We start from the raw sequence: 21942 nt of genomic DNA, 5'->3' as shown, positions 1-21942 counted from the left end.
ACAAGATCAAAGTCGAAAAGACGAAAATCAAGAAATTAGCCCTAGTCCGCTTCCGTAGATTTGACTTTCAAACTTTCGACTTTTATTACAATATTGTATGTTGAGTTTATTCTCGACGTTTTGACTTTTGGACTTTTTATTTTCTCCATCAAAATTGGCCCTAATCCGCTTCCGTACCAGTTTAAAAAAGACACCAAAGGCTCCAAACAAGCAGAAGCTGGAGAAAAGCTGCGGCCTCTTTAAGACATCCCAGCAAAACAACTGTCCTGTGGTGTAGGGAGGAAGGGAGGGGGGGAGGGGAGGGAGAGAGAGTGGAGGACCGAATGTCAGCTTTTACGCAGAGGGTTGGATCACCTGCTGAAACGCACTCCAGCCTCCAGCAGCAGCTCTGCTTTACCCTGCGAGCTGCTGCGTGTCTTTGGCTCTTTTTCTTTTCTTTTTTTTGTTGTTGTTGTTGGTGTTTTTGTGTTTCTCAGGCTTCGTTTTGAAGCCACCTGCTACAATGTCGCCATTTAATGCGTCGCCTGTTCCAGAATAGCAAATTAAAGAAGCGCATCAAGTCTCACCCCAGAGCCACGGATCTGTGTTCGTAAGTAAGGCTCTACTCGGGATTGGCTTGTGGTTATTATTATTTTTTTTACTGTTTTTGTTTTGTTTTTTTGTTTTTTTTGTTCTGGTTCAGTGTGTGGAAAACGCGCTGCTGTTAAAGATGGAAACACTTATTTTTCTCAGCCCGACGGATTGGCTTTTATTTTAAGGAACATCCGGTCCCACCGTTGGACAGAAATAATGTGAATATTTTGGGAAATCTCTGGACACGCGTGGTTTCAACAGGCCTAAAAAAAAAAAAAAAAAAAAAAAAAAATCTGACTTCATAATTTAAGATTTCCAAGGCCTGAGAAGTGCATCGATAGATTACGTGCATTGATAATAAAAAAGAAAGAAAGAAGAAAGTATGGAGCACACGGGGATCGAGGAGGTGAACCAGACGCACCAGCAGCAGCACGAGCCCATCAGCTTCGGGATCGATCAGATCCTCAACAGCTCGGACCAGTCCAGCGGCTGCATGCTGCCCAACCGGACCGGGGACCCGGATTACGCGCTGGCCTCCAGTGTCTACAGCAACGGCTACAACAGCGTGTACAACCCGGCGTGCTCCATGGCGGCGGGCCTGGCCGGTTCCTACAACGTCAACATGAACATGAACGTGAGCATGAATATGAACATGAACGTTAACGTCAACTCCGGAGGGGGCGCGGGCGGAGTGATCCGGGTACCGGCGCACAGACCTCTGCCTCCCCCACCGCCTCCTCCCGCCGCCGCCGCCGCTCCTCATCCTCCACCTTCATCAGCGCACCCGCCCGGGATCGGACCCGGCATCGCCTCTGTGCCCATGGGCATGGGCAGCGCTGCTAACTTCACCTTTCCCTGGATGGAGAGCAGTAGGAGGTTCGCCAAGGACAGACTAACAGGTAATAAAATAAATAAAAAATAAAAAATACAAAACACAACTACACGACACCTGTAGGTAAAAAAAAAAAAAAAAAAACACAACTACACAACACCATAAGTGCACAAAAACCGTGCGTGTTTGTTCTGGAAATCATGAGCTTTCAAACCCAGACATCCTGGGAGGATTTTTTATATATTTATTTATTTGTGTTAAAAACAGATCAATGCGGCGCAGAAACCTGAGCCATGGCTGATGACTTCATCTCTGGGTTCTAATCTATAACAAATCATAAATGTGAGAGAGCGCGCGCACAGACTTAGCTTTATTATTACGGTGGAAGGGCAGCGTGATGCACGAGGGCACAAATTGACACGGACGTGCTGATGAATCAGAATTGGACCATCACTCTCTATTTACAGCGGATGACGGATAACGACGTTTACCGGTTTTTTTTTTTTTCCTTTCACGGGCGTCAATGGTTTTTATTTATTTTTTCATTATAGCATGAGTCACAACACTAATTACACATGACAACCTATTATTATTATTATTATTATTATTATTATTATTATTATTATTATTATTATTATTATTATTATTATTATACGCAAGGGAAATGTATTTGTATAGTGCATTCCATTCAATGTGTTTTATATGATTAAAAACATTAAACAGTTTAAAAATCAATAGGAACATTAAAATCAGCAGCAAATACAATAAATCAACAATAACATGATACAAAATGTCCCTCCCTCTCATACAATTAAGTGATTATTAAAAATGCAAGTATTTATGTATTTTAATTTATTATTATTTTTACCACTCCTGCAACTGCTGCAGAAAATTGACAATTTTTTTTCAATATCTTGACCTCTCACAGTGTGACATTTGCGTTTTATATAAATGTTTTGTTTAGTTTTACCAACCAAATGAATACATTATTAGTTGGAAAATATTTTCTGAAAAACCTTTAAAAAAAGTATCTAAAAATGTAATTTAATTTAAAAAATCTTTTTTCTATTTTTTTTTATAGTAATGTTCTTTCTTTTTTTCCAATTTATATTCCTTTGTTTTCATCTCTGTATTTGCTGTTGTTATGTTATTCTACCTAGAAAAACACTTTTTAAATAAAATAATGAAATAATAAATGAATAAATACTTTATTGTTAATATTATAAGTTGCCGCACAATCAAAATGTAGATGTTTACAGTTGTTTGTAAATCTTTAACATTCTCTATATTTTTTCCACCTTAAAATACGTGTTACATTTAAAAAAGAATGATTTGCATTTGCCTAAATTCTTATTTTTTTTTTTTTTTTTAAAAAACTTTAATTATAAGTCATGTTTGCAAATAAAATGCATGGTCATAATTTTTCGAGAAGGAAATTTGTTTATCTATTTATTTGTAATTGAATTTTAACATATATACGCATAGTATATATGTTAAAATTCAATTACGTGTTAAATAATAATAATAATTAAAAAAAAAACAGTTATTTGCACTTGCAAGAATTTCATTTTTACTTTAAATATTAGTCACGTTTGCAAATAAAAAAACATGATCATTATTTTTCGATAAGGAAATTTGTTTATTCTTTATAAGTTTTTGTGTAGGCGTATATAGAAATTAATTAAGTACCGCCCCCTTTGCGCATTAAATATTCACCATTCCCTCCTTTTTTCTGCGAGATTAATTATTAATTACCGGTGGATGTGTCATCTGCAAAAAATACAGTGTAAATAGGCTTATCAATTTTACTCATAGTCACTGAGGGCCTCTCGTTTAATTTCGTTCAGCTTCGTGTCGCTGTAATTATTTTGCAGCTTATTTTGTTTCTACGCATTATTGATCAGGAAAAGATCAGCAGCTACACGCGCACACACACACACACACACACACACACACACACACACACACACACACACACACACACACACACACACACACACACACACACACACACACACACACAGACAGACAGTCTACATTTAGCTCGCTGTTTCTAATAAAAGCATGTGACTGTAATCCATCCTGATGCAGTCACTGAGAAAACGTTTTAAAGCTGTTTTCTAACACGGTTCAGCTCGTTTGGGCAGATTTTACATCTTTAACTGCATTTTCCACTGATGTGATGGGCTATATATACTGTATTATGGGATGCATCATGCAACCCATGTGTATGCAATGAATTAAGCTATATGTCATCTTATTGGATTAGAGAAAATGGTAAAAATGATCGCAGTTAAATGACAAATGGTTTCCTTCTTTATATTATTATTATTATTATTATTATAGAATTGTAAGGTCAATTCGCAATAATCATTTAATGAATCAATGAATGAATGAATTATTCCAGCCAGTGAATTAATAAAATAATTATTCGCCAAAATAAACCAATTCATTGATTTAAAAAAAAAAAAAAAAACTTTACAAATCACAATGAATAACTAAAAAGGAAAGAAAAATATATATTTTTTTTATTTTAAAAAATATAAAATGATGAGTTGTTATATAAAAATCGATTTAATGTTAATGATTATTTTATTTTATATAATATTTTACATTATATTAAAGCAGAAACAATCCAAGATTATAGTGAATTAAGAGAGCTTGACAAATGAATCGATTACAGAATATATACGGCTCTTGTGTTGAGATCCTGCTATGAAAAATTGATGTAAATATGTCAGAGAACGCTGAACTACTGTTTTTATTGTAATTAAAAAATATATATAAACAAAAAATGGAATTTTTCAGGATTACTAGTGTGTAAAAATTTTAAAATCCTAAATTGCTAAATGCACAAAAGGCCTGAATGAACCCAAAAATGCTCACGTTCTCGTTAATTTAACAATATTACGACCTTTTTTTCCTTCCCACTATTACTTCCATGAGTGCACTTCTACTCCTGATAATTAGAGCACCTCCATAATAATGACAGAGGATAATGTCGATGGTTTGGGCATTTTGACAATAAGCAGAGCCATAATGCAGCCTGTGCAGATCTACAGTCCACCCAGCAGCAATAAAAAACATAATTAAAGCCCTTCTGTCTCCGCTGTAAATCTCTGTCCAGGCGTTAAATGCAACAATAGCAGCAGAAACAGACACAAAAACAGCATCAGCATCAACATCAGCTTCAGCATCATTGAACACAAACTCTCCATACACTATCACCATATATGACAGAAGACAGCGTCCCTGCCTTTTGTCCCACGCACTGTAATAAATAGCAATATATGTTCATGTTATATTTCAATATCCCCTTTAGAAACCTTCACGGATATATTTATTAGATTGCTCCAAAGGTAATATCCGCAGTGGGGAAGGCAGCCGCTGTCACACACAAGTGTTATTAAGTATAAGTGGTTTTATTATAGGAAAACACATTCTCCACGGCTGCTTTTGCTGCTTCTTTTTTGATATTCTTCTGCTCAACTGCACATTTAGTTTTATTTTACATTTATAAAACAGGAATACACGACAGAAGTCATACTTTGTGGATTTTTGGTTTATTTGAGAAGTTTATTTACAGCTCAAATAGTTTTAAAGACATTTTGCTACCACATTATTATTATTATTATTATTATTATTATTATTATTATTATTATTATTATTATTATTATTATTATTATTATTATTGTTATTATTATTATTATTATTATTATTATTATTTTTGTTTCAGTTCACCTAAAATATATATAAGTTTCTGCTTTTTTTTACATTTTAAGTGCATTTTTTTTTTCAGCACATTCACCATTGCTTTTTAAAACCAGTGAATGAAACAATGTTTTAAAGCCATGTCTTTTTTCTCTCTTAAAATACTTTTTAATAATGCTATTGGTGTCCTTCATTTATTTATTTATTTATTTATTTTAAATCATGTAAATTTGGAACTCTAACATAAATCATATTTTTGTGTTTTAAAATACGTCTTAATCATTTTATTGATGCCCTTTATTTATTTAGTCATTTTTAAAATATGTAATTTCTTACCTCACGACCCTGAAAAAAAACCAAAAAAACATGAACAAGTGGATCAAAAAATGAATGGATGATGGATATAATTTTCTAACTAATGAAATCAGTTTTTTTCTCTCTTAAAATATGTTTTGATTTTTTTAAATGGAGTCCTCTATTTATTTATTTATGCTTTAGTTCGCCAATATGTTTCTGTCTATTTTACATTTTAAGTGCAAGTGAATCTTTGCTGATTTATTCACAAACTGACACGATTTACTTAATTCTGATGTGTTTTTTTTTTTTGTTTTTTTTTAGCAGCATGCATATACAGCATTGATTTGAAGGTTCACTCCCTGGAAACATTATATACATATATATTAAACTTTGTTATTTTTATTTTTTGAAATTGAGAAAAATATAGAACAAACATTGGACAAAAATGGCACAAAAGTTAATAAAAAAAATATGAAATAAACACAAAACTTATCCTCCAGTTTTTGATACAGTGTTCACTTTCTCTGTTTGTGGCAATCTCATTTTCTCCACTATTCATCTCCTACAAAAAATGTGCACAATAACCCTTGCGTTGCATATTTAGGTCAACATAACTCAAGATTTAAAGGTCACACACGTGCCACATCCTCTGTGTGCATCCATAGGAGCGTTATTGTCCTATCAGGATCATTTTATCATTATAAAACTCACGATTGAATAGCACAGACCCCTTATATCAGTCCCAAAAGGTGAATTAGAGAGGTACAATTATGTTTTTTTATTATTATTGAGCATCAGAGCAACACATGAGGTGATACTTGATAATGATGTTACATGAATATTACAACACAAAATTAAAAACAATAACGAGACGGGAGAAAAAAGGAAAGAGCGCGCGGTCACAATAAATCCTGCAGCACAAAAGGCAATAAGGAGTGGCACATTTTCATATCCCACACTAAATCTGTGCTGTAATTTACACCCGAGTGATGTTAACTTTATGTGACCTACTGTAACAAACGCAGTGCAGCCATTCATCGTCACTCTACAAATCATTTGCTATGTGCACGCCGCTCGTTCAGCACTACCAGGGGACCCTCCATGGAAGCTCCCTGGAAACGACTGCAGAGCACGTAATAGCTTCATGTTCCATTTTACATCCAAATTGTCATCATCTGTGCCGCAAATGAATTTCCAAGTCGCTGGAATTCAGAAGAGATGCAGACGAGCCCAAGGGGAGGGGGACGCCATATAACTGTGCACATGTTTTCATATTCATTTTGGCTCCTGGTGAGCATTTCTGACAAAACAAGGACAAATAAACAACCTGTAAGACAGAAGGAAGAGCAGAGTGATGCAAGCAAGATGGGAGGAATTGAAGGAGTGAGTGACAGGGAGGAGAGGAAGAGGAAGAGGAGGAGGAGGAAGATGCTCTTTCTTTCCTCTATGGCTTCCATTCAGCTTCATAATGTGGCTGTTAAAGAGTGGATCCATTGGCTCACGATCTCATTACATTTATTGATCTCCTGTTTACCCAGGGCTGACAAAATAGACAGGATTCATAGATATTTCATGATGCAGAAGATAAGTTGTTATTAATACCCAGTATATGTGAAAGTGAGGCTCACAAGAAAGAGGATTAATTTAAGCATGATTTATTATGCATTTACACCCAAAACCAACCAATATACAATGGTTTTATCTGAACATTTCATGTTTGTTTGTTTTTTTTTTAAAGGACTGCACTAAATGCACAAATACTACAATGATGACAAAAGCACACAAATTGACACAAAAACTATACCACAACAGAAATACACAAAATATACTAAGATGATGGGGAAAATATACTATACTATAGGTCTAATTTTGTGCGGCCCCTGAAACAACTGCACAAAATGGCACAAAAAACACAGACAAAATGACAGAAAATCAAACAAAAATAAATAAATAAATGATAATAATAATATAAATGTATAAAATGACTCTAAGAAATGCACAAAACTGCAGCACAAATGCATATAATAATGACAAAAACACACAAATGACACATTTATCATTTTTTTTTTTACCCACAGCTGACAAAATAGACAGGATTCATAGATATTTCATAATGCAGAAGATAAGTTGTTATTAATACCCAGTTTATGTGAAAGTGAGGCTCATAGATAGTGTTTTAACACAAGAAAGAGGATTCATGATTTATTATACATTTACACCCAAAACCAAGCAATATACGATGGTTTTATCTGCACTTTTCACAATTTTTTTTTTTTTGTTTTTTTTTTTTTTTTTTTACAAGAAATGCTTTAGATTGTTTGATGAATTGTGGCCCCAGGTCTAATTTTGTGTGGCCCCCCAAAAGGACTGCACAAAACCCAAACAGAAAATTACAGAAAATGGAACAAAAATAACAATAATACACAAAAAGGTCTTTAAAAAAACACACAAAACCTCAACACAAATACATATAATGACGACAAAAACACACAAAAACACCTTAAAAACATACTAGATGATAACAAAATTATACTAAGATGATGTAAAAATGTACAAAATGACACATGCAGCCCTCGGTCTAATTTTTGTGCAGCCCCCCAAAAGAACTGTACAACATGACACAAAAAACACACGAAATGACAGAAAATTAAACAATAATAACAATAATACACAAAATGACTAAAAAAAGGGTCCAAAAATACACAAAATATATTAAAATGTTCTTTTCTGTATTAATGCTCGGATTGGTCATTATTCTAATCCCACCCCCTATCCATAAATCTTTTTTTTTTGTTAATTAATTAAATTCTCATTATATTAATATTATTATATTATAAACTCATAATTTCACCTCATTCAAAGTCTTATGAATGATTCAAAAAACACAAATTTACAGTAAACATATACCAAAATACTTTTTTACAAACAAAATAAATGAAGAAATAGAAATTTACTGCAAAAGAATGTCCTCGCATGAACAATTCCTGAGTCAATTTGCGATAAAATATGACCCTTGTTGTGTGATATATAGTAAATATTGTGAAGTTTCATCAAATTTGTTAATTTAGAGTGGTTGAAATGTAAAACTTAATAATTTGGTATTTTGCACATGTATTATTGTTTTCTTTGTTGTTCTTACTTTCTCCAGGTGGAACAAAATTTGATGCTCTATAGGACCACTTTTGGCAATGAGCATGTGGCCCTCAGCCTCATTTTTTCGTTGCGGCCCCCAAAACAAATCTCTAAAAATTGTAATTCAAGAAGTTGGAAGGAATTTGAATCCCAGCAAAATACACAAAGTACAACAATACATCAAGTACACAAAAACACACAAAAAATGCACAAAATGACAACAAAAACAGACACAACATCCACTTAAACAAACAAAATGAGTCCAAAAACACACAAAAACAACACCATATTATAGAAAAGCTCCAAAGACACACAAACTATCGACAAATGAGCAGGAAAATATACAAAACAGCAACAAAAATACAAAACAAAAATGCAAAAAATGACAGAAATATACACAAAAATAAGAAAAACACACAAAATGACTAAAAACTGACCAAACAAAACCATTTTCCCTCTGTATTTATGCTCTGATTGGTCATTATTCTAAACTCTGACATAAATATTGATCATGAGACCCTCAGATCTGACACAATCACATGTTTGTGGCCCCTGCTGTGATAGAGTTGTCCATCCCTGGTCTAATGTGACTCTGCTGATGTGGTAGATCTCCTCCCAGAGCTTTAAATCCTACAGTTTATGAATCCTGATGCTGATGGATCTGTGCAGATCCTCTGTGTGGCACCAATGTTTGTGAATGGATGATATTATATGTGAGTGAGTTACAGCACGAGCAGTAAATGACATTAACGTAGATTCACTTCATAGTTTATTGGCCTTCCTTCATGTGATTTCCTGCTGCTGTGCGTTGGGCGGCAGATGTTGCTGCTGTGCTCCAGATGTGGGACCTCATTGTGTCTCCCTTTCCTTTAGGGGAGCAGGCAGAGGAGAGCCGAGCCGCAGAGGGGGGGCCGGGGGGCGTCGGGTCCCTCTGTCCTCTCCCAAAGGGAGACATCGGCAGGGTCCCTGTCTGGAGCACGGTGGAGACATTAGCTAAATGCTATTACCCTGAGCTCGCTCACCTGCGAGATGCCAATGGGCTTCTAGCAGACTATGCTTTTCCAAAGGGGGCTTGTCCAGGTGAGTCACCACGCCGACCCCCGCCCCCAGCCCCCCTCCCCCAAAAATAAAATGTTTTAACAGCTAAAAAGGCCATCAATCTGCTTCAGATGGAACAAGATTTACAGTCATAGTAAAAGCTGCAGAAAATATAAGTCAAATCTTACATTTTCCTTGAATTTATTTCAACCTAGTTACAAACATCAGAATATTTCCCCGTTTTTAATCAAAAAACTTTATTTATGCACAATAAAACATCTCTCCTTGTACTGTCTATAAATATGTATATATCTGTATTCTTTATACTTTTTGTGTTTTTTTTTTTTTTCCATTTGTATTTTCTAGTTATATCCTCTATTATTGTATAGTTTATTTTATCTTCATTGCACGGCTTTTCTGTGTGTTGGCTTCTGTTGTCTGTTTTATTGCACTTTGAACTGTTATTAATGAGAATTATAATGTTTAATTAATATTTAAGATTTCTTTAATTTGTTTTTTAACAAATAGGCCAACACGCGAGTGATGAAACTAATGAAAAGTTTACCAACAGACCATTTTGTTGATAACTCTGTTATTATGACTGTGGGAAATTATTGCACCACTGAACACGTTTTGGCTTGTTTTTCAAAAACTGTAACTGTGGAAATTATTGATTGCAATATCTTTATTTATAAGAAGAAAAAAACTGATAGAATCAATTTAAATCAAACAAAAAAATACATTAGTTAAGTTTTGATATTGTTTTTGATGTCAATTTCCTTTGATATTCTTGTATTGGCAACCAACAAGCTTGTTAGTTCTAAAAAAGTGAAAATTGCATCTAAAATTTACAATGTGGTTATTAATTAATGTACTGTATTGTTGTTGTATTTGTAGTTTTTGTTTTTTTTTGGGGGGGGGGGTTAAATTTGACTTTTGAAATCGAATATATATATATATATATTGTTTTTTTAATTTTCAAATTAGAAAAACCCTGTAATTTAGATAATTGTTTGGAAACTACTTTTCGCACTATTTTCCACTTTAATTCTTTCGATAGTGTTAAATCACATTTTCTTTATTTATTTAAAAAACAAAAAGGCCACCAAAATTTTATTCATATCCATTTTTGTATACGAATATTTTTTATTGCACAAACAAATGTCATTTAGCCGTTTGTTTTTCAACCAAAATGTCTTTAAAAGTTCTCTTCTTTTAAACCTGTGCTTTTTGTTTTTTGTTTTTATTTTTATAAAGTTTTTTTATTCCAAAGAAAAAAATTCAAATCTGTGTTTGTCAACCAAGAAAAATCTAAACTCTGCACATCCCAGTGCAATACTGAACACATAAGAGGTGTTCAATCAATTTCAGATCAATTTGTAATTTTGTGCAACATATTCAGCCTCGTTGTTCTCACTGTTTATTTATTTGTTTATTTATCATCTTAGTGACTCCCCCTTGTAAATACACTTATCTATCTTAGATATCTTATCTTAGATTGTCTCTTAATTTTCTTGTACCTTGTGTATAATGACAATAAAATCATTCTATTCTGTTCTATTCTATTCTGTTCTATTCTATTCTGTTCTATTCTATTCTATGAAATAGACTAAAACGCAGCTCTTAAGAAGCAATAAACGTGTTGTATTTTTGTTTCTTTCTCCAGCTGCCCTCTCGCCCTTCTCTGTGACCCGCCGGATCGGCCACCCTTACCAGAACCGGACGCCCCCCAAGAGGAAAAAGCCTCGCACCTCCTTCAGCCGGGTGCAGATCTGTGAGCTGGAGAAACGTTTCCACAGACAGAAGTACCTGGCGTCGGCAGAACGGGCCACGTTGGCGAAGGCCTTGAAGATGACAGATGCACAAGTCAAGACCTGGTTCCAGAACAGACGGACAAAATGGCGGTAAGAAGGCATGTTAACAGCTAGGGAAGGGGGGTAGCCATGCCATGCTTTACTTTTTATCATCCTCAGGTAACCCTCCTATTATCCTCAATAATTACCAACGCATTTTAACCTTGGGGTCAATCTGACCCCAGGGCCTCCAGAAAAATGATTTTCAGAAAATGATTGGCCAAGATTTTGTGTCAGACACTTTTATTTGTTGAATACATAAATAAGCCCTTGATAATGAAACCTTGACCTGTTCTCTAGCGCCACCATCAGGACAAACTTTAAAATTAGAAATAATTTGTCTTGTACAGTTTTCATCCAAATCTTCTCAAATGTATTGACAACATTAATGAGCACAAGAGAATGAACCTTATGCATTACCAAATGAATAATAATATGAGTAATGACATGATTAATGTAAACATTTATAGCCGCAAGCCACGCCGCAGGGTTCGAAGAAGTGGCCGAGGTCAGTAACCCAAGGTCGCGTATCCTAATGTTGGGGATTAGGGTTTGGTCTGAGAGAATTTGGTACAAATTGGTGGAAAAACAACTGGGATAATGCATTTAAAATGTTTTAGCATTAGCATTAAACGAGCAATAGCATTAGCATTATCCTAGCAATAACATTAACATAACATTAGCATTAGCCTAGCAATAGCCTTAACCTAGCATTAACAATAAGCTAGCATTACAAATAAGCTAGTATTAACCTCGCAATAGCATTAGCCTAAAATTAGCAATAAACTAGCAATAGCATTAGCTTACAATTAGCAATAACCTAGCATTAACATTTGCCTAGCAATAACATTAACATAGCATTAGCATTAACATAGTATTAGCATTAGCCTAACATTAGCATTAGCCTAACAATAGCATTAACTTAGCATTAACATGGTATTAGCATTCGCCTAACAGCATTAGCCTAACAATAGCATTAACTTAGCATTAGCATTGACCTAGCAATAGCATTGACGTAGCAATAACATGGCATTAGCCTAGCAATAGCAATGGTAATGCAGTATAACCAGTAAAGCCAGTTAGAAGGCCAGTTTATACAGTAATATGTGTGATTTCTCTATTTTATAAATTGGTTGTGGTGATGATATGACCTTTGACCTTTCTTACAGCACCACCATCAGGTCAAACTTTCACTTTAAGAGTTCGTGCATCTTGAAAATATGGCATTCAAACCTTTTCTAATTTGGGGTTCACATTCATGACTCTCACAGAATTGATTGATGTGGGTGACCCCCCCCCCCCCACCTTCCTGTCATAGACATATTTCTTTACTTATTTTTATCTCTTTTTGTAACATATTTGGGGTTATTCACTATAAAGTTTTGTTTTTCCGGGCTTGGTGCCGGCAGTGGCATATTTAAATTGTTTGTTTTTTGTTAGTTTTTTTGGGGGGGGGGTTGGTGTGTGTGAGGGGTTTTACATGTTTGTCACACATTTTACACAGCTAAAACAGCTTGGGGTCAAATAGACCCCAGAGGAACACCAATGCGTGCAATATGTGTTCAGCACATTGAAAAAAAATATCATCATGATAATTTTATTCTTAATCAATAGACAGCTTAATGACGTGGCTGGAGGCAAAAACATTAAACACAGCTGGCTAAAGCATAGATATATATATATATATATATATATATAAACACTAGATGACGCAAGCGGGATTTGCCAGCGTTGCTCAACGGCGGCCATCTTACCTCAGACAACTGACATTCTGACGCGCTCTACGGTAGCTGTTAGAAGGTGAGTGATCAGCTTAAACAAAAATACCCTTAACTCAATGAAATATTGACGGATTTACAAACGGTTTGCTTTATTACTACCCTTATTATACATAGGTATGACATAGGATGCTTGTACTTGTTAAAATTGTCACTTGCCATTTGAAAATTGGTTTAAAATTGAGCAAGTTATGGTTATTTAAATAATACATGCACCATTAACATCGATGTAATGAGCAGGGACAGCTGTCTGAGGTAAGATGGCCGACACATTGCTACGCCGCTCCCCATTGTCTAACAGTGTGGGTAAGTCATCTAGTGTTTATATATGTCTATGGTGGTTGGCCTCCAGGCTAAGCCCCGCCCAACAAAATACGTCACAATGTTTACAAACAATCAAAAGGTCTTTTGTTCCCATCAAATTAGGAAAAGTCATGAAATATGCAAGAAAAAAAATAAAAAATAAATAAACTATTGTTTTTTGAATGATTAATATTTGATTGGGTCAAATTGACCCCAAGGATTATAGATAATAGTCACTCACTTGTCTCCTGTGGCACACACTGCGTTCAATGTGTCTCTGCTTCACACTAACATGGAAAACGCTTAGCCGTGTTTTAGCTCAAACACACACGTGAAACGGCCCACAGCTGAAGCATTTATAGAGTAGTAGTACAACACATCACAAATTTTGTGCTTAGCTTTGCTGCCAGTCCAGGCCATTCACTTGACCAAGCACTTTCACTGCAGAGCCCCTGAAAGGCCTTTTAAAAAAACCTGCTGTCCCAAGCAATACTGCAACAGCCACAGGAGGAAACACACACACACGCACACACACACACACGCACTCCTTCACTTCATTCAAACTGTTGTTTATAGTCATTTGGAGGTAAACGAGTAGAAAATTTAATTATGATTCCCTGCCTTGAGTTAAAGGGCCAGGATATGGATTTTTCCAACAGCTAAATTAGCTAAAGCCATTACGCCTTAAGGGTTTAAAGGTTTAAATGATTCTACAGCTGAAAGACAAAGGCTTGTTTTCAAGAAAACAGTTAAAGCCTTGAAGAATTCACAAACATATCTCCTTTTATTCGGGTTTAAAACCACAAATAATAATAATATATCAATAATAGTAATAACAATAATAATATGGAGCAGTTTATCTTAAATTGGTCACAGATTTAAGGTATACAGTAAATTAGGAATTTGAACATTATTGTGCTGTAGTTTGCCTTTTCACATATGAAAAAAATATAAAATATGTATGGTATTGATACTATTAAAGCAATAAGTGACAGATATCAGTCCCTGCAGGATCTTCACTGGAATTTTCTTTAGATTTTGTGGCCAAAATTTTATGTAATTTGGGGAAATTTTGTGGATAATTTAAAGAAAATTGCTTCATTTTGGAAAGATTGAGAGTTTTTTTTTAACAATTTGAGATAAAAAAAAATGATATAAGCATTGGGGGAAATGTGTGCCCTGCTAATATTGTGGAGTTCCATTGAATTTGTGAATTATTTTAGAGATATCTACAATGAATTAACTCAACTTTATTGATAAAGAACCCAACAAGATCAACATGAACAAGCATTTAGTGACAATGGAAAGAAAAAACTCCGAACAGAACAGAAGGGCAAACAGAATAGGATAAAAAGATGGACTATATGATTGTTCCAGATTAGTTGAGCCGCTAACCATCGACCAGGAACCGCCAGCTCCAACATCAACATGATACACTGTGATACACTCGTTCCTAGTGGTTATGTTAATATTAATATGAAACATCTTGTGGCCAACCTCCATGCTATCCTGAAATGCTATCACTACAGACAAGGTTTCATCTTGTACTGGTCACACGTAGTGATCTCAACGATCATTACAGAGGGGACCATGTCCACTTTGAATTATCACAATTATACGGTGTACGCTTCAATGAATAAGTAGTAATTAATTAGTTGGTAATTTACACAATGATTCATGGTTTTTCTGACTTTTTTCATTTTCTCGTGCGGGCCAAAATGGATTCTCTCAAGGGCCGAATTTGGCTCCCAGCCCTTGAGTTTGACACGTGCGCACTAGACCAAGAAACAGTTAAAAAAATTAACCAGAAGAAAGTCCATGAATGACAAAATCCCAACATATTGTGAATGGACAAAATCCCAACCCCTTATTAAATAAATGATATTGTTACCATAACTTGAAAACCGAACCCCTAATTGTAATGTAATATTTGGTATAAAATATGTCATTATCTTGTATTTCCACATGAGTGTCATTTTTTTCATTTTATCAATAAGAGTTTGGGTTTTTTTTTTTTACCTGTCCTCTTCACACACTATGAGGGAGTTTTTTTAAACTGTTTGTTTCTGATTTTGCTGAGATTTATCATTTACGTGGTTTCCCTGTGGTGTGCGGCTGATGGGATGGATGAGCGTGAGGGATGTCTTTGCGTGACGACCACGCTAGTAACAAGAGCGTGATCGAATCAACAGCCGGGGAATGAGATTATAATAATGCTGTTAACAATAATGTGTGGCTAATGGATGGAGGTTGGCGTGCATGAAAGAGTGCTTTTGAGCTGCTGCTGCTGCTGCGTCTCATCCATGTTGGTCGTCTTTTTCTTTTCATTTCAAAGAAGACTACGTCATCGTCTTACTTTATAGCATATTATACCAACCCTTTCATTTTGGCATTTATTGTAAGAACTGAACCCTACTCAAATCATACTAAATATTATATTTTTCACATATATTTACTCCTACAGCACTTTTAGAGGCTATACTGTACATATACTGTTGGTTAATATCCAACAATAGAATCGAATAATTAAACAGACTACTGTGAATTTTATTTCTTCAATTCGTTTATTTATTTTAAATTACCATACCTATATGGTGATTTTAGCTTTTTTATTTTTTTTTGCCAATATCGCCCCATACTAAATCCCCTAACCCCTCCCGCCCCAACCTAATTTTAGGTAAAATAATACCTCTCTCCATGGAAATAACATGTTACGGCTACTTTTAATGTGATGTCCCACTGGATGAATCCCATTAATAAACATTATCCGTGCAAAATGAATATATTTATAAAAAAAATTAGTGATGGAAAACATGCCATAATGGTTTTTAATATGTTGTCTCAAACAACAACTCATCTGTTTTTTAAATATACGTGGAAAAAAAAGACACAGATGTAAAGAAATATTACATTTGCGGGGGCAAGGGGAGCATTGCCCCCCCAGTGGTCAAAGGTTTTCATTACAGTTTTCCGAAATTCATTAAAAAAAATACAATTCTTAATATAATTTCTATAAATAATAACAATATAAATTGATTAAAACATATTACTGTTAGTTAAATTTCACAGATTGAAAATGACCAAAAACATTGTTATCGTAGGAGTTCTTATTACTTTTTCTTTCTCAACTCCTTTGTCGTGGAACTCCTCCTAGGCTATTAATGCAGCACTAATGACACACATGTCCTCTCATAGAGGACATGTCGAGGATGTGCAGTCGACCATTTTGAAGCCAAAATGTCTGGCTCAAGGTTGTGTCAAGTGCCAAAAACAAACATATTTTACAAGTCTGATGCTTACATTTATAAAAAGCATATCTCAAGTGGAGTATTTTATTTAATTAGACCAAAGCTGTACGACCTACCAGTAAAAATATCGGTAGGGGTCAAAGTTCATGCCATCACAAAAAAAAGACTTTTTTCCCTATAACTTGGCCACAAATCTAGATCCAGTGCTCAGACTGGTACCATTGAACAACATTTCCTTTCAATGTGTGACTTTGACCTTCAGTCAAGGTCATATTTAAGGTCAAGGTCAGTCTTCTGTTTTTCCTGTATTAATACTTTCAATTTAATTAGTAAAAAGACCAACTTAAAGGGGCATTACTCAACAATAAAATACACACAATAAGATGTCTTTCACATGAACAATTCTATTTGGCAATTTTCAATTGCCAATTACATTTTCACCTCGCGAATACAGGTCTTGCCTAGTTTTTAGTGAAATGGTCCCAAACTTTTGAGACTTTAGGTTGGTTCTTCTTTTGCACAATTCCAATGAAGCAGAAAGTGGCCGCGACCTGATTTTTATCATGAATTTACAACATTAACCGATGCATTGATGCAAATTATGTTAGTAATCATTTTTGCATTATTGTATATGTTACGCACATTGTGGTTGGTGCAAATCTTGAGATGGTCTATATATTTACAGTAATTGTATTTTTTCTTCCCCCCCACCAGAAATCTCAAACTCCGCCTATGATTATGATCTTAATTTAAGAAAGTTCTTTGCCATAAAAATATTTTTCTGCATTTTAATGTCTTGTTTTTAAATCGTGCTGTACAAATAACGTCGCCTTTTCTTGCTTTTCATTATAGTTTGATTAGAGGCCGAAGTACAACTTTATTAGACATTTGTGTAGCTCGATTACATTTCAACACAAACTCATTGGAAGGAAGGGCTTTTCTTCCCGAGGCTTTTACAAAATATTATTTTGTTTGCGTCTCATTAAAAACATTTCTGTGCCACCTTTTAACCCCACAAATGTTATTATCATCATCATCATCACCCGCCTCCGGCTCAGTGACGTGTTTCATGTCAACTTATGTTGCTCCGTGAAAGGAAAAGAAAACAGATGTCATTCTCTACCTTAAGGCAGGAAGTGAACCCTGTCTCCTCCCCTTTGGTTCGTTAGTCACATTCTCTCACCAGCACCTGTCACTCATCCTCTATCGTCTGTCGTCTGGCCTCAAGCCGTAGAAACTGGCACAGGTGTCAAGTAAACACAGTGGGAAGATTATACAAGGATTTCTCGGTTCAACTGCTTTTTTTTAAACACTCGTACTCATATTTCTTATTGTGTCATTCAGCTCTTTGACAGCTGGTGTAAGTGTAACATCAAACTATCCCCAAAATGTCATTTAACAAAACACTCTTCGTGTTTATTGGCAGTAATTAAACAGTAACCAGACATTTATCAACATGTAGGACCAAAAACACAGAGGCTGTGTTTGAAATGTCACACTGCTTACTATAGACTACAAACTCAATGAGTATATACTGTCTACTATATACTATTAGTATGATTAGCATTATGAGCTTTCCCACTGAAGTATACTTCAAAGTTTCCCAAGAAGCATTAGGAACCTACAACGACAAAAACCCGAATCACACTGAGGCTAAATATCTCTGTTGATTCTCCGCCTTTACTTTGAAAGTTCTGAAAACATTTTAAGTGAGAAAGTGAACAAGCAAAATATGGTTATTTGATTCATAAAACTGACGAAAACACATTTTATGTTGACATTTCTGAGATAATTCCGATACCAGCCATTGTGCTACTGACTAAACTTCTGGTTAACTTCAAAATAAGAGCCCGATTTACAAAAGCGTGAAAAAACTAATGGAAGTCAAGAAGAGATGCTTTTATTTTGAAAAGAGAATGTTTGATTTTCAGCTTGAAGCCGCTCCCAGGACCATTTTAAGTACAGCTCGTAATGTACTGTATCATGGGACGGTTGAGTATGAATGACTAGTGTGTCCACCGTGCATACTTAAAAATGTCCCTATATAGCAGAGGTTCGGGTCATGACCCCATTATGATTATCACAACTGTCCTGCGACCCCAGAGACATTTTCTTTTTCTAGAAGTAGTTGTCATCGTGTTTATTAAAGTGTTTTACAAATACAGATTAGCCAGGATTAGTGCACAAAGGGGCAAAGAGGCAAATTTTTATACTACATTTTATTGAACTAGATTTACATTTGAGAACGTTTAAGTATACGATACAGTTATGGGATATTTATTGTGTGTGATGTGGATTTGAGAAATAATAATAAAAAAAATGTTTACCTGTTTTTTTTTTTTTTGTTTTTGTTTTTTTTCAAACCAATTAATAGACATTTCAGGCGACCCCACATGGGGTCCCAACCTCAAGGTTGAAAAACACTACGATATAGTATACATCTGGGTATTTATCGTGTACTTAATCTTTTCATACTATCTTATGTGAACGCACTACATACATTTTAACGTCAGACTCAGTATGAGTATTTCATTAGTATGAAAATGACAACAAAGCCGTTGTCTTTGCTGCACTTTGACTGAATCCACCTTGTGCTCTAGCGAGAAACTAAAAGTTATATTGGTCTTAGAACTTTTGCTCTTTGTCGTCCTCCTCCTTCCACCCCAGGAGACAGACCGCCGAGGAGAGAGAAGCAGAGCGGCAGCAGGCCAACCGTCTGATGCTGCAGCTCCAGCAGGAAGCCTTCCAGAAGACGCTGAGCCAACCGCTGCAGCCCGACCCGCTCTGCCTGCACAACTCCTCCCTCTACGCCCTGCAGAATCTGCAGCCCTGGGCCGATGAAAATAAGGTGACCTCCGTCACCTCCGTGGCATCTGTAGTGTGAGCGTGTGCAGATGAATGTGTGTCTAGAAGACAGAGGGGGGAGGGGACAAAGCTGAAGGGGGTGAGATGTCTTTCGTCGTGTGAATGGACTAAAGAAAGGAATTCCTTCCAGTTTGTCTCTGCACCATTTCTGGGATGTCGTAGATACAACACAAAGGTCAATGGACGTTGTGCTCCGTCACTCATTGATGGTTTGATAGACAGGGACTGCTACTGCCTGTTACTTACCAGGACCTACAAAGCCCCGTATGAGTTGTTTATCACACTTAGACTAAGTCTGCAACTGTTATCTTAAATATCGATGTTGAGTCTTTACCATGCCTCACACCAAGTTTCCGCTTTCCCTTCAGCTGTCGGTCTAAAAGAGAAGAAGGCACTTTATCCTAAAGTGCCAGGAAACAAATGGACACATCAGTTCATGCCCAACTATCAAGACTAAGCCTCACTTTTGCCTCTGGATTCGACTCGAGACGGCAGAGGCTCTCGGCCAATAACGGCAAAAAATAAAGAGACCTGTTCTTTTTCCCGCTTTTGACTTTGTACAATGTAGTAGATGCATGTTTCAACCCCTTTAATGTGTGCACATGGGAAAGTACCATTGAAGTCAGCTGCAGTCAAGGTGGATCTCCTCCCGTATCGGCAGCACTCAGTGGATCGGTCAAAGTTCTGATCCTGGATTCCTGAATATGTTGAATTTAAAGGTGTTTTATATTAAATGATATTGTGACTTTTTGAAAAGATGACAAAGCTCTCTGCTTTTCTTGCCTCCTTATTTTTCTTTTCTTTCACCTAATGGTTTGTCACCATTAGGAAAACCACACCAACTGGACTTTATGGTTCTCAAAGACGGCCTCTTGAGATCTGGCTATGATTACACATTAAAGTTTCAAACCACCCAAAGGTAAGATACGGAGGATTTGCTGTGGAATGACAGAGTAATACCTTTTTCATCCATAAAAAGTGATGACTACAGATCCCTTGTGGGAATGCGATGCTTAGTGTTTCCGAAACAACGCAGGCGTGCTCAGCAAAACCATTCCCCTGATAAATAAATAAATGTTAGAGAGCGGATGCTATCTCATGCTGGGAAAAAAAAAAGTATCTAACACAAGGCAGCGGTGAATCAAGTGCACCAGAGATGAGGTGTAAACTGGTTCCACATATAAAAAACAGCCATGTTATTATAAAGACTGACTGTGAAGTACGTTAACATGTGGTGCTTGAATGTGGAACAATGGACAAGTTTAAAGATTTAGGCAGATAGGACATGAGATAACTAGATTTACAAAAACAACAAGAAATATCAGACATTAGAGTTTGGAAAACTCACACATCTGTGTTATAAAAGCCAAATGTTGCAAGATGGAGGCAAGGCAACTTCATTTTGTATAGCGCATTTCATACACAAGGCATTTCAGTGTGCTTTACATGAATAAAAAGTGCAACAGAAAACATGAAACAGTTTGAAAATCAATAAGAACATTAGAATCCACAATAAGAACATTAAATCACCAATAATATGATCAAAATCTCCCTCTCAGTCATACGCAGTAGAGAAAAAGAGTGCCTTTGACTTGGATTTCAAAATGTTCTCATGTGATGCTGACTTCAGTTCTGCTGCAATTTGTTCCACTTCTTTGCAGCATAACAACTAAAAGCAGCGTCACCATGTTTGCTGTGAACTCTGGGCTCCACTATCTGACCTGTGTCCATAGATCTGAGAGACCTGCTGGACAGGGTTAGGGTCAATTACATTTTTCTTTTACTAATACGTCTTCAATTAACCATGTTCAATTACAACTAAATTATGATTACGATGAGCACAATTAACCTCAATTACCTAGTCTGAAATAAACCACTTCGTAAAATATAACCTTTCTCTTGTGTTAACTTTCTAGAGCATCTCTTTTGACCGATGTCTTAAATCAGCTGTAATAAATAATTAATATAATATATGATCTTCTATCTAATTTGCATCTGCTAATAATGTCATCCGTCCTGGAGACATCCGTCTAAAGCTGTGAGAGCAGAGCCGTTTCTAGCTTTGTGGGGGTCTAATCCAGGATGGTGATTGGGGTCCTCTGTTTACAATAAGTACATTGAAAGATTCCTGGTCCATTGTAAAAAAGGTCCACAAACTGATTAAAATTTAACATCCTTCAAGTTTAAATTATTTATGCCTCAAACGCACTCATCACAGCTTTTATTAATGTCTTATTTTAATCTCATATTATAACCATATTAGGGATAAAGAGGTCTATTTATATGTTTGTTTTAGAGTCCGCCTGCAGCCA

The 21942-nt window shown here is 35.7% G+C and overlaps 1 protein-coding gene across 4 annotated transcripts; it reads left to right on the top strand.

Moving 5' to 3' along the window:
- Positions 1-358: 358 nt before the first annotated feature.
- Positions 359-20391, top strand: tlx2 (T cell leukemia homeobox 2). 4 transcript variants are annotated; one of them, XM_028459610.1, is made up of 5 exons: positions 359-1472; positions 9419-9625; positions 11250-11487; positions 19433-19613; positions 19999-20391. In XM_028459610.1, the coding sequence occupies exons 1-5, from the start codon at positions 956-958 to the stop codon at positions 20008-20010; spliced, it is 1155 nt and encodes a 384-aa protein (XP_028315411.1). In that variant the 5' UTR covers positions 359-955; the 3' UTR covers positions 20011-20391. The 4 variants fall into 4 exon arrangements, with proteins under 4 accessions (XP_028315411.1, XP_028315410.1, XP_028315409.1 ...); XM_028459609.1 differs by lacking the exon at positions 19999-20391 and having other exon boundaries at positions 359-589; positions 683-1472; positions 19433-19649; XM_028459608.1 differs by lacking the exon at positions 19999-20391 and having other exon boundaries at positions 19433-19649.
- The last annotated feature ends 1551 nt before the right edge of the window (positions 20392-21942 follow it).

The sequence above is a fragment of the Gouania willdenowi genome, chromosome 10 (assembly GCF_900634775.1).
Source record: "Gouania willdenowi chromosome 10, fGouWil2.1, whole genome shotgun sequence".
NCBI lineage: Eukaryota > Metazoa > Chordata > Actinopteri > Blenniiformes > Gobiesocidae > Gouania > Gouania willdenowi.
The sequence above is the reverse complement of the archived record's forward strand: the minus strand, read 5'-3'. Positions and strand labels throughout refer to the sequence as shown.